We start from the raw sequence: 13,275 nt of genomic DNA, 5'->3' as shown, positions 1-13,275 counted from the left end.
AGTGTGCCTGTGGGATGCAGTGCAGTACATCTGTAACCGCAGTGTGCCTGTGGCAAGATGGATGATGGAATCAAAATCCCAGGAGGCTCGCAGACCAGCTAGCATGGCTTAGTAGTGATGAACAAGAAGCAATACCACAAGCAGGGCAGACATGGAGGACTAATAAACCAAGTTTGTCTTTTGTTCACAGATGGGTTGTGGTGTGTGCACCTTCACTCACACCCAGACACACGCACAAAGCCACACACACACAGATACAATAAAACAGTTCTTTTTTAAAAAATTATTTTATGTATATGAATACACTGTCACTGTCTTCAGACACACCGGAAGAGGACATCAGATCCCATTACAGATGGTTGTGAGCCACCATGTGGTTGCTGGGAATTGAACTCAGGACCTTTGGAAGAGCAGTCAGTGCTCTTAACCACTGAGCCATTTCTCCAGCCCCCAAAACAGTTCTTTAGTATACATATAGTTTTACCATTTATTAAAGATTAAGACAAATATGCATACTAATGAGACAGATGGACTTGTCTATTTGCATTTATTTATTGGTTTGTTGGTTTTTTTCCAAGACAAGGTTTCTCTGTGTAGCCCTGGCTGTCATGGCACTTGCTCTGTAGATCAGGCTGGCCTCCTCAAAGACCAGCCTGCCTCTGCCTCCAGAGTGCTGGGATTAAAGGCGTGCGCCACCAGCATCTAGTATATCTATTCCTCATTTGGTTCACTCACCTGTGTTATTTCTTAACACAGTAAACCTAGGCTGCGTATTGGACACTGTGGCTATAGAGCATCATCCACATCTTTAAAGTTTGCTGACACTGTGAACCCATCATCATCAGTGCTGAGTGCTGATTTGCAGTAGTACTTAGTACAGAGTGGCAGAAGTAGTTAGGGCCGTTCCAGAAATTGTTAACAACTCTGTCCTGGGCTGAAATATGCAACTCCAGGTCCAGGGACTCAGTACCTCTCCTGGATCCATGGGCACCTGCACACACATGGTGCACACACACGGTGCACACATGCACTCAGGCACACACACTCATGTACGAAAATAATAAGCCTTTAAAAAGAAAACTTTGGCTAGGCAGTGGTGGCACACGCCTTTAATCCCAGCACTTGGGAGGCAGAGGCAGGCAGATTTCTGAGTTCGAGGCCAGCCTGGTCTACAGAGTGAGTTCCAGGACAGCCAGGGCTACACAGAGAAACCCTGTCTCGGAAAAAAACAAACAAACAAACAAACAAAAAAAACAAAAAAAAAGAAAGAAAAAGAAAAAGAAAACTTTGAATCACAAGCCAAGATTCATGTAACAATTAAAATTGTACTACTTATTTATTTATATGTATGCATGATACATGTTGATGGGTGTTTGTGCTATGGTGTTCGTGGAGGTCAGAGAACAGTTCCATGGGGTCAGTTCTCTTCTGCTGTCTTTATGTGGATTTCAGGAATGGAACTAGAACACCAGGCTTAAGAAGAGTCATCTTGGTGACCTCCACTTATCTATGTTCCCATCCATCCATCATCTATCCATTTTAATCAAACTTAAACCAGCAACTTTAAAAAGCAAACATCGCAGGGCTAGAGAGATGGCTCAACAGACTCGGGTCCAGTTTCCAGCACCCACATGGTAGCTCTCAACCACCCAAATTTTAATTCCAGGTGATCTGATGTGCACTTCTAACCTCCGCTAGCACCTCACATGTGTGGTGCTCGGGTATACATGGGGACAAAACACTTATAAACATAAAAAGAAATAAAAGATAAATCTAACATTTTAATGTTCTAAATGGCTGAGCCATCTTTTCAGCCCCACAAAACAATTTTTTAAATTGAACATTTTAACACAATACAATCAAAAAATATACTGTTTGGAACTATTTGGAAACTATTATGTATCCATAAGATGCAGAAACTTTGTGTTAAGAGACAGTGCAGTTTGTGACCTATAAGCATCTCCAGTCTGAGCAGAAGTGTTTCAGCCATCTTTGTGGTGTCACAAGGCACCAAGGCTGCTGCAGGGTCCTCCTCCAGCGGCATTGTCAGAAACACTGTAGGCTCATTTCCCATTTGATTTTGAATTAATTTTGTTACAGCACATCCAGAATCCTTTTTCTGTTCCCAGTTTCCCACTCTCCCATTTATTTACCTCACCCCATACGAGGTCACACCCCTATAGTTTAAGAAGCTAGGAACTAGAACATTGGGGAGGAGGAGGGGGAGGAGGAGGAGGAGAAAGAAGAGAAGGAGGAAGAAAGCCCAACTTTGGCATGCTGATTTATTACTCTGTCTGCCCTCTTGCAGTGAATGTGGTGGAGGCCCTTCAGGAATTCTGGCAGATGAAGCAGTCTCGGGGCGCTGACTTGAAGAACGGGGCTCTGGTGGTGTACGAGATGGTCCCCTCCAACAGCCCTCCCTACGTCTGCTATGTCACTCTGCCTGGGGGAAGCTGCTTCGGGAGTTTCCAGGTAAGAGTCATGAGGCTGCAGTAAGGGTAAATGTTTTGTAAGTGCTAATAAGAACTTCTATGACTTTGGCCATCAGTCTCTGCCTAATGTCATGGATCTGATTACTAACTCTGGGCCAACCCTTCAGCAAGCATCCGAAGCTGCTGCGATCACAGAGGAGCCCAGTCAGCACACAGTTATGACTGCACCTGCCCTTTCTTACTGTTTCCACCTCCCAGCGCCAACCTTGGCTTTAATCTGGCTTCCATGATCGATCACACTCCAGCTTCTTGCCATTTCTTCTTTTTGAAGTGTGTGTGGCTGTCTTACTAGCTTCTGTGTCTCTGTGACACATTGAGGAGTGTCCAGATACCCTGGAACAAAAGTTCCAGATTGTTTTAAGCTGCCATGTGGGTGCTGGGAATCCAACCTGAGTCCTCTGTAAGAGCAGCCAGTGCTTCCAACCAATGAGTTATCTCTCCAGCTCTGATGATGGTGGTGGTGGTGGTGGTGGTTTTTGAGACAGGGTTTCTCTGTGTGACAACCCTGGCTGTCCTGGAACTTGCTGTATAGACCAGGCTGGCCTTGAACTCGAGATCTGCCTGCTTCTGCTTTCCAAGTGTTGGGATTCAAGGCATGCTCCACAACTGCCCGGCTCTGATTTTATTTTTAATTACACATACATGTATGTATCTGTGTTGTAGGGGGATATGTAAGTGAGTGTTCAGTACCATTAAAGCCTGAAGATGATAGCCCCTGGGTCTGGACTTACAGGTGGTTATAAACCTTGTGGTATGGGTTCTCTGTGTGAGAACCGAACTCAGGTCCTCTGGAAGAGCAAGAAGAGTCATTTCTCCATCCCCTCTTCCTTCTTTTTTTTCTTTAAAGACAGGATTTCATGTAGTCCAGCCCAGCCTCAAAATATGTGGCTAAGGATGATCATGCTGAACTTTGACCCTCCTGCTTCCATCTCCCCAGTGCTGGGATTATCAGACATGGAGTTCTGGTGCCCCACTCATGAAGTGCTTGCTTGGAGGCCTCTCCCAGGGCCTCTAGCACACTAGGCAAACACTCTACAACTGAGCTAAAGCCTGCTTCCTGGTTACATTGTTTCTAAAGTTTTCCTTTTGCTAAGGTTCTATACAGATATGAAAGACAATATCTGAAAACTTTTATAGGATAGTGAGAAATTGTAGGGGCCAAAGAGATGGTTCAGCCATTAGGAGAACTGGCTGCTCTTTCAGAGGACCAAGTTACGATCCTGGCACTCATTTCTGGCAGCTCACTGGTGACTCTAGCTCCAGGCATCCCACACTCTCTTTGGCTTTTACTGGCATTCATGCCCCAATTTATATACATATTATATACAAACAAATAAAACAACAGAGTGTAAAAATCTTTAAAAAGAAATTATATAGATTCGTGTGAATATTAGAATTCATTTTTTTTCCATTTCAGAGAGGAAGTCAGCCTTCCAAATGTCATCTTAAAGAGTCTGGATAGGAATTAAAAGAAGATAATAGACATCTTTGGTTAGTTTTCATGTGATTGTGTCACCATTAGATATGGTTGGGGCCCTTGCTGTGTCCACAGCATCTTGGGCTTCCTCATCATATGACTTACAATGTATCATTACTGCTTGTCTTTGCAAGTGTTGCCAACTGTACCTGTTTTTTCCCCTCTGTGTATGTGTATATATGTGTGTATACACATAGGATTGAAACCAGGGCCTTGCAAACTCTCTTCCTTCTTGGTCAGTATTAAAAACCTTCCACCCATTCAGAGACTAGCATATAGACGGCAATTTATCTGTTGCATGAATAAAAGCCACTGTAGCTCAGTTTTTGCCTTAAACAGAAAGCCCTAAGGAAATCTTGATCTATCTATCTATCTATCTATCTATTCACAGGATCTATTCATTCATAGACAGGGCTTATAGTCCTGGCTGTCCTGGGACTCACTCTGTAGAATAGGCCAGCCCTGAACCCATGGAGATTTGCCTGCCTCTGCCTTGAAGTGCTGGATTAAAGATGTGCACCACCATGCCTGGCTTGGTAGCTTTGTTTTAAATCAGATGACTAAACCTTTTGGCTCAACACTTGAGCTATTTCAGATAAATAAATATAAGCCCAGGAAGACTAGAGATTACACAAGTTTTCCATTTTCATATGTGGTATGCACATATGTGGGTGCATGTACACATGTCTGTTGTGCATGTGGAATCCCGAGGTTGACATAGAGAAACATCCTCAGTCAGTCTTCCACCTTACTCATCAGTGTGGAATCTCAAACCTACAGTTTGCCAACATGGCTGCTCTTGCTATGGAGCTTGCTCTGGGGGAGCCCAGCTCTGCTGTTCCAGAGGCTGGAACCTCAGGCAGGCATCATATATATGGGTTCCAGAACCTGGGATCTGAATTCTGGCTGTCATACCTGTGCAGCAAGTCCTTTAACACTGGGCCATCTCAGCCTCTTTTATTTCCTCAGAATAATATGGCTCCTCCTTATCTCATTACAATCTGAAGGATAGAGTTTTACTTAGATTTGTTACTTTCTGAAAGTCAAATTCTCTGTTCTTGGCTTCTTTGAGCTTATTTTACATCCCCCTTGGCAAGTGGAATTTTCTTAGTGGTTTCTTCATGCAGACTTTTTCAGTAGTAATATTATGGGATAAAGTGGTTAACAGGCTGGTAGTAAGTAGAAATAGAGAAACTAAAGAAACCAAAAACCTTAATGTGGATGTATCAAGTTCCATATGCTGTTTCAGAGGGAACTGCCCTCCAAGGAAATTAGGACTTATCAATATAATTAAGTGACAACATTTCCCACTGTCCCTTTGAAAGTTGAAACATTGAGCCAATGTGGTGATACACACCATTAATCCCAGCACTTGGGAGACAGAGAGATCTCTGTGTGTTCAAGGCCAGCCTGTTCCACACAGTGAGTTCCAGGACAGCCAGGGCTGCACAGAGAGAGACCTTGTCTCACAAAAGCAAAAAGCCACATCGCTCCTCTTTCATCATGAATGACAAAGGTGCAGAGGCTTCTGCAGCACCTGCTACAGACTAATTACATCATTTGGCTAGGGATCTGAAGCTGGGATGATCTGACTTCTGAACATCAGACTTGCCCTAAGACCATGTAGGTTACTGTTTTAAAAAAGCTCCTTCCCTTAGTGACCCATTTTCCTTGCATTTACTGTGGGCGAAAAAGACATCTTCAGACTTAGATCCATCAGGGTATATCTTCTGATCTGCTATAGGAAACTCACAGCTAAGAGACAGCGGAAGAACCCCACATGGGTGCTTCCAACAGGTCACGGCCTCGCTTTAATCTCGCGTTACCTAGAATTCAGAGACCCTTGCCTGACAAACTGGCTTTTGAGTAATTAATCAGTTGACAGTTTAAATAGAGGCATTTTCCATGTCTTATGGCTATCTGCTGACTTCAGCAGCCTTCCCAGCTCTGCGTTCAATTTGGTAGGAGTAGTCATCTCCAATTCTTTAATGACTTCAGGATGTTGAGTCAAAATTATGTTTCCAAACACCATGCCATTTTTCAGTAAAGCTTCGGAAAGTTTGATGAATGGAACTGATTCATCCATGGTGTCCAAATGTCCTCTTCCTCAGTGGTGTCCTCCCTGCTCCACTTCTACCTCTACAGTGGTGTCCTCCCTGCTGCTCCTCCTCCCTCCTCAGTGGCGTCCTCCCTGCTGCTCCTCCCCCCCCCCCTTAGATGCACATGTGTATATAGTCTCACTCTTTCTCTCCTGCCTAGTTTTGCCCCACAAAAGCTGAGGCCCGGCGAAGTGCTGCAAAGATTGCATTAATGAACTCCGTGTTTAATGAGCATCCATCCCGAAGAATTACTGATGAGTTTATTGAGAAGAGTGTCTCAGAGGCCCTGGCATCTTTCAATGTAAGAACTTGGAAATGGAAGGAGGGAGCATGGGGGATGGGAGAGGTGGGGAACTGGTGCATTTTTGTTCTTTTATGTCTTTTATTATTTTGTATATATGGGTGTACCACATATGTGCAGTGCCTAGAAGCCAGATGAGCATTAGGTCCCTGGAACTGGATTTATAGATGATTCTGATCTGCTATGTGGGTCCTGGGGATTGAACCCTGGTCCTCTGGGGCAGTAGCCAGTGCTCTTAATGACTGAGCCATGGCTCCAGCCCTTTTGTCTGCATTTCTATTCTGTTTATTCTACCAATTTGTGTGTGTGTGTGTTATGTGCTCCAAGTCTGACTTTAATTCTTTATGTGTGCTTTTATGTTTATTGATTTATCTTTATATTTCTTTGGTATCTTGATACTTTTAATTCGAGCTTTGTGGAATTCAAAATTTTTTATAATGATGGTCATGTAAGTTCCAGGATAACCAGGGCCATGGAGAGAACCTATTTCAAGCAAACAAAAATAATAAGAAAATTTTTTATCATCTAGGTGGTAGTAGTACACATCTTTAATCCCGGGCACACAGGAGGCAGAGGCAGGTGGATCTCTGAGCTCAAGGCCAGACTGGTTTACAGATTGAGTTCTAGGACAGCCAGAGATATACAGTGAAACTGTCTCAGAAAACAAATTAAAAAACCAAAAACCAAAAAAAAGACAAAAGCCAGGGGCTGGACACATGGCTCAGAGGTTAAGAGCACCGACTACTCTTCCAGAGGTCCCGAATTCAATTCTCAGCAACCATATGGCAGCTCACAACCATCTGTAATGGGATCTGATGCCCTCTTCTGGTGTGCCTGAAGATGGCAACAGTGTACTCACATACATAAAATAAATTAATAAATTTTTAAAATAAACAAAAGAACAAATAAAGTGGAGAGAGAGAGAAGATACCTGGCCTCCCTCCACACACACAGACTCTATACTCTTAACCTACTTATTTTTATTTCAATGTGGCAACTGAAAAATTTTAAATTGAACAATTGGGAGCTAGAAAAATAGCTCAGCAATTAAGAGCACTGCTGCTTCTTGCAAGGACCAGAGTTTGGTTCCCTGTGTCTGCTGAGCTGTCCAACTCCAAAGGGGAGCTGCTACCTTCCTCTGGCCTCTGTTGACATTCAAAACATGATACACAAACATGCACACATAAAAAAATCTTTAAACAATTAAGTATGTGGCCCATGAAGGGCTGGAGGATGAATTAGCAGGTAAAGCATTTGCCTTGCAAGCAGGAGGCCCTTATTTTGACCCTCAAAGCCCATTTAAAGTGCTGAGTGTGGCAGCTCACATGTATACTTCCAGGGCTGGGAAGCCCTAGGTCTAGCCTACCTGGTGAGCCTCAGGCCAACCACTCTGTGTGACAGGAGGTGGTTCATGTTCCTGAGGAAAAGCACTAGCTCTGGCCTCCAGATGAGTACACATGCACACATGAACAAAAATGTGGCTAATACCTATTGGACACTGCCAGTCAAAATAATTCTGACTGAAGATCTAGTTGTCTTTTTCGTTCTTCTGTTACCAGGGTAACAGAGAGGAAGCCGACAACCCAAACACGGGGATTGGTGCCTTCCGATTCATGCTGGAATCTAACAAGGGCAAGTCAATGCTGGAGTTCCAGGTACGCTTCCACTCACATCCCTGGCTCTAACAATGCAGGGCAGCCTGACACAGCAAGTTTATTGTCACCTACTAATCTTTACCTCCTTATTCAGAAAAAAAAAAACACAGGGAGAGAAAGTGGTTAGATTTTACAATGTACAGTTACCTCTCTTCCCCCTCAGGGTGCATTCCAGAATTGGTAATTACAGATGCTTCTACCATGTGATTTGTAAAAAGTCTCCCCTGTGATTCTGATGCAGTCTCCTAACTTAAAATCACTATCCTGGTTGTATTAGTCAGGCTTCTCTAGAGAAACAGAACTGATAGAATGCACGTCCACCCCACACACAGTTTATTAGAGTGGCTGCTTATAGGCTGTGGTCTGACTTTTCCAACGATGACTGTCTCTTAGAATCCAGTAGCTGGTTGGTTGATGAGGCTGGATGTCTCAGCTAGCCTTCAGTACACACCAAAATCCCAAAGGAGTAGGCTGTAAGGCCAATGAAGGAATGGACTTCCTGGCGAGGGCAAGAGCAAGCAGGCAAAGAGAACAAGCTTCTGTCTTCATGTGCTTCATAGAGACTGCCATGGGGTGTGGCCCAGACTTAAGGGGGTGGGGGTGTCATTCCGCCTCAAATGATCTAATCAAGAAAAATCACTCAGGTGTACCCAGCAGTGTGGGTTTTAGTTAGTTGCAGGGATCATCATCAGGTTGACAACAAAAATGGCCTTCACACTGGCATGTCCTTTCGTCTTCCCTCAGGAGCTGATGACAGTTTTTCAGCTGCTTCACTGGAATGGCAGCCTTAAGGCCATGAGGGAGAGACAGTGCTCTCGACAGGTAGGAGTCACTGGAGGGAAACGGGCAGGAGAGCTCCTTTCTGCTGTTAAATGGTTACCAGGCTATGTTTACTGAAGGCCTTATTTGCGCATCTTCTTTGCTCTTGTATTCTTTTTGTTTTGTTTTTGTTTTTGAAGACACGGTTTCTCTGTGTATGCCTAGCTGTCCTGAAACTCACTCTGTAGTATATAGCTGGCCTTGAACACAGAGATCCACCTATCTTTGCCTTCTGTAGGCACCCAGCCTGCTCTTGTATTCTTTGCTTTTTGAATGTCACTGTGTTCCTTTTGCCTTGCTTCCCCACCATAAAGTTTCCCTTAAGAAACTCTTTGGTGGGAGCTGGAGAGATGGCTCAGAGGTTAGGAGCACTGACTGCTCTTCCAGAGGTTCAGAGTTCAATTCCCAGCAAGCACATGGTGGCTCACAACCATCTGTAATGGGATCCAATGCCCTCTTCTGGTTTGTCTGGGGACAGTGACAGTGTATTCATATAAATAAAATAAATAATTAAAAAAAAAAAGAAACTCTGGCTAAGCTGGACTTGATAGCTCACACCTTCAATCCTAGCTCTTAGGAGGCAGTGGCAGGTATATCTGAGTTTTAGCTAGTTCCACACCAGGTTCCACACCAGGTAGTGCTACACAGTGAGACCCTGTCTCAAAACAAAATCAAACAAACAGACAGCCCTGTTGTTTTGTCCTCTCTGTTTCCTGGCTGTTGTAACATGAACTAGTCTGCTCTGCCTCCCTTCTAAGACAGGCTGGCAACTCTGAAACTATCACCTTCTGAGTGTCTTTCTAAGAACTCAGGAAGGACCAAGTCTATCACACTAATTGTGGATCTGTCTTTATCGTTTCATGGAACCCTTCCACTCGTTCTAGAACAAAAAGGAGCTAGCTGGAGCAGAAGAGATAAAATAGCCATTGCATTTTTAACATAATTTTGCCAAGTTATGGGAATTCCTACAGACCCTTGAACAAGGGCCAGTGGTGACTTGAGACAGTGTACTTGGTCTACATAAGAAGTTCCAGGATGGCCAGGGCTACACAGAGAAACCCTATCTCCGACCGACCGACCGACCGAGATAGTGTACTGAAGTTTTCACACATTTAGATTTTATTCTGTTTTAAAAGATGGCCACATTTTCCACCTAAGTCAAACACCTTCTGCATGCTGTTGGGGTACTGGAAGGTGTGACCTGTCCCTGAGCCCGAGCTCTGGCTGCTCTGAACTTCACTGTGCTCCCCACAGCAGAGCCCTGTGCTCCTCTGATCTGTGCTTGTATTCAACCTCTTGCCATACCCAATCCTGCTTTACATAAACTCTTAAAGACAGGGGAAAACAGCTCTTTATAGGACAGATGTGCTAACTTCAGGTCAGACATCAAGGCTAACTTCCATTGGGGGTCACTGTGCTATATAATGTGTAGGACCATGTCTTTACCCATTGGGGTCACTGTGCTCTAGGATGTGTATAATGTTTTTTTACTTTCTCAGTGATCTTTGCATTCCCCTCTGACCAGGAGGTGTTGGCGCATTATTCTCATCGGGCCCTGGATGATGATATTCGCCACCAAATGGCTTTGGACTGGGTGAGCCGGGAGCAGAGTGTGCCAGGGGCACTGTCAAGAGAGCTGGCTTCCACTGAACGGGAGCTCGATGAAGCCCGGCTGGCGGGCAAGGAGCTGCGCTTCCACAAGGAGAAGAAAGATATTCTCATGCTGGCTGCCGGGCAGCTGGGCACTCTGCACTCCTCCAGCTGCTGAGCACAGACCCTCTACTCGCCATGGCTCTTCGGGCCCTTTTTTTGTATGTCTCCTTTTTAAGACGTAGGATGATGATTTCTGTATATACTTTTTCAATTTTATACTTTAAAATATAGATATATATGTATAAATTCTACACCTGGCTTCCTATTTGGTAAGAGATCCCTTTTCTACCTTCCAGTTTGGGGATGTAGTTACCTTTGAAATATCACTGTCCATTTTAGAGCATGGTTGACTCTTAAACCTTCAGATTCTCTAACTCATTAACCTGTACAGTTTACTAAGTGCTCATGTCTCTTTAAGTCAGCAGACAGGTATGCGATAACTCATAGCTATGATCTCTGCACTCAGGAGTCTGAGGCAGTATTGCTGGAATATGAGGCCAGCCTGGACTACATAGGCAGTTCCAGGTCAGTATGGGCTACAGTGTGTAAGGTCCTGTCTCAGACCCCTCCCCTCCCACTAATAAAACCACAGTGGGACTAAGGAGCATGTGCTCCACCTCCTCCATATTCTTGGCTTCTACTCTACTAAAATAGGGTGGGAGCATCGTGTTTTGCTTTGAAGAGATCTTCCAATACACCTCTCCTGCTCACTTCCCTTTTTCCTTGCCTCTAAGTGCTCTTTCATGTCCAGAAGGAGACTTGGCTTCCTCTTGTTTTGTGAGACATCTTATTACAGCCTGGAACTCATCCTATAGACTAGGAGGGCAGCATACTTGTGGTTGTATCCTGCTGAGATCATAGGTATGGGACACCATGCCTGGCCTAGTTTTTATTTTAAAGTCACTCCTGAGAAACTGCCTAAGAACAAGAGAAGTATACACCCAATTCCTATGCAGAGGGTAGGTGCACTACCTAAGCTGCTTCTGGGCTTATCTACCCTGTTAGCAGTTTGGATTTCTGGATGTGAGAAGAGGGTAAGGGGTCAGGCTGCTTGCCTTTCACCATTCCTTGGAGTCACTTCTCTCACTCATCAGATGTAATAAAGACATACTTGCACATACATGCACAAGTGCATGTGTATACACACACACTTTTTCCATTTTGTTTATGTAACCCAGGCTGGCCTCAAACTCTCCTTGTAGCTGAGAATGACCCTGAACTCCAGACCTCCTGCATCAGCCTCTCACATGCTAGGATTTCAGTGAATCCCACACTAGCTGCCTTCCTTCAACAACAAGAAGCATTTTGTTTAGAAACTGTAGCTGTTCTGTTTAGTGAGAACCATGTTCCTCTCTTGTCCACTGAGCTGTGCTGCTTACTCTGAAGTGTCCACACCTTGGATTCTTATTTCCTGCTTCTTTCTTCTCCACCTTGACTGTAAGATCAGGGGTAGACAAAGCTTGGATTGGAATGTGATTCTTAAGCACAACAGGTTACTTGTGTGTGAAGAGAAAACTGACCTGGAGGATAGGTAGGCTCTGTACTGTTGGAGAATTTTATGTAGGAAGCTCAATTTCTCTTCGTTCTGTGGTCTCTGCTGTGTTGTGTTATTGTTCAGTGCACTTTCTATCAAGTTGGGATAGTTAATGCTACAATAATTCGACTTCCCGTTTGACAATTGCAGTTTGATTTTCGATTAGGAGCTGGGTTTGGTGGTGCAGGTCTATAATCTCAGCTACAAAGGAGGCTAAGGCAAGATTGGAAATTCAAGTTCTATCCCAGCTAGAGCAAGTCAAAGGGCAACCTGGGTAACTTAGCAAGACTCTGTCTCAAAAACATGAAGTAAAAACAGGGCTGGGGATATAGCTTAATGGAAAAGAGTCTGCCTGGCATGTGAGGCCTGAATTTAATCTCTACTGCAGAAAGAGCAGGAGAGGGATCGAGAGACTCGGCAGGAAGGAGGAAGGAAGGAAGCAGGGTTAGATCAGTTAGCTCACTGGGTAGGAACAAGGGGAAAAGCAGCTTCCTTGTTTTTAAAATTATCTTTGTGACAAGGACACATGGGATCAGAGTAGGGGTCCAGTTAGAACAGTGTCAGAGCTTGGAAAAGGGTTTTTTGATTCCTTTAGTTAGCTCTGTCTCTTTGTTTCATAAAACACATTGGGTTGGAACAGAGGCTCCTGCATTACACGATATGTGTCACTGTTTTAAATTGATATTTATAACCTAGATAACAAGAATCCTCCAGTTTCTCCTGTGCACCTTTCTTTGTGTAAGATGCATTAAGGGTTATCAGTTTGGGGAAGAATTCTCCTTGTACCTACTGGAATTATTATTTTTCTCAGAAACCCAAGACTCCAAAGAATATGAAAAAAATTGTTCTGTTCACTTTTGATGTTGAAGATTTTAGTTATCCTTTTGGTACTATCTATGTATTTTCTATGTAAAATTTTACACAATTAAAATTTTTTTTTGTCTAGTAAGCCAGAATGACTTTTTTTTCCCCCTGTGACAGGATGTGCAGCCAAGGTTGGCTTCCAAATTGTTATGTAGCCAAAGCTGGCCTTGGATATTCTATCCTTCTATCTCTACTTCCCAAGTACTGAGGTCAGGGCCATGTGCCACTAAGCCTCTGGAATGGCTATTCCTGGTTGTCAAGTTGACTATATCTGGAATGAACTACAATCCAGAATTGGAAGGCTTACCTGTGATCCTGATCTTGAGGCTGGGAGTTACAAGTTTCTGACCTGGATCTTGGCATGGAGATCTTGAGGCATAG

At 44.0% G+C, this 13,275-nt stretch overlaps 1 protein-coding gene across 2 annotated transcripts in view; it reads left to right on the top strand.

Annotated features, from left to right (window-relative positions):
* The window catches only part of Lix1l (limb and CNS expressed 1 like), a 25,145-nt gene extending 12,166 nt beyond the window's left edge, over positions 1 to 12,979 (top strand). Inside the window, exons 2-6 of one of the 2 annotated variants that reach the window (XM_028789807.1) lie at positions 2,309 to 2,472; positions 6,229 to 6,369; positions 7,929 to 8,024; positions 8,769 to 8,846; positions 10,369 to 12,979. In XM_028789807.1, coding sequence (XP_028645640.1) covers positions 2,309 to 2,472; positions 6,229 to 6,369; positions 7,929 to 8,024; positions 8,769 to 8,846; positions 10,369 to 10,611 — 722 coding nt within the window. In that variant the 3' untranslated portion in view covers positions 10,612 to 12,979. The remainder of the gene's footprint in view (positions 1 to 2,308; positions 2,473 to 6,228; positions 6,370 to 7,928; positions 8,025 to 8,768; positions 8,847 to 10,368) is intronic. The other variant, XM_028789808.1, reaches the window with a different exon arrangement.
* Positions 12,980 to 13,275: the final 296 nt, after the last annotated feature.

Source organism: Grammomys surdaster, unplaced genomic scaffold (assembly GCF_004785775.1).
Source record: "Grammomys surdaster isolate TR1022 unplaced genomic scaffold, NIH_TR_1.0 125849, whole genome shotgun sequence".
Lineage (NCBI taxonomy): Eukaryota > Metazoa > Chordata > Mammalia > Rodentia > Muridae > Grammomys > Grammomys surdaster.
Note: the sequence above shows the minus strand (reverse complement) of the source record. Positions and strands in the feature narration are given on the sequence as shown.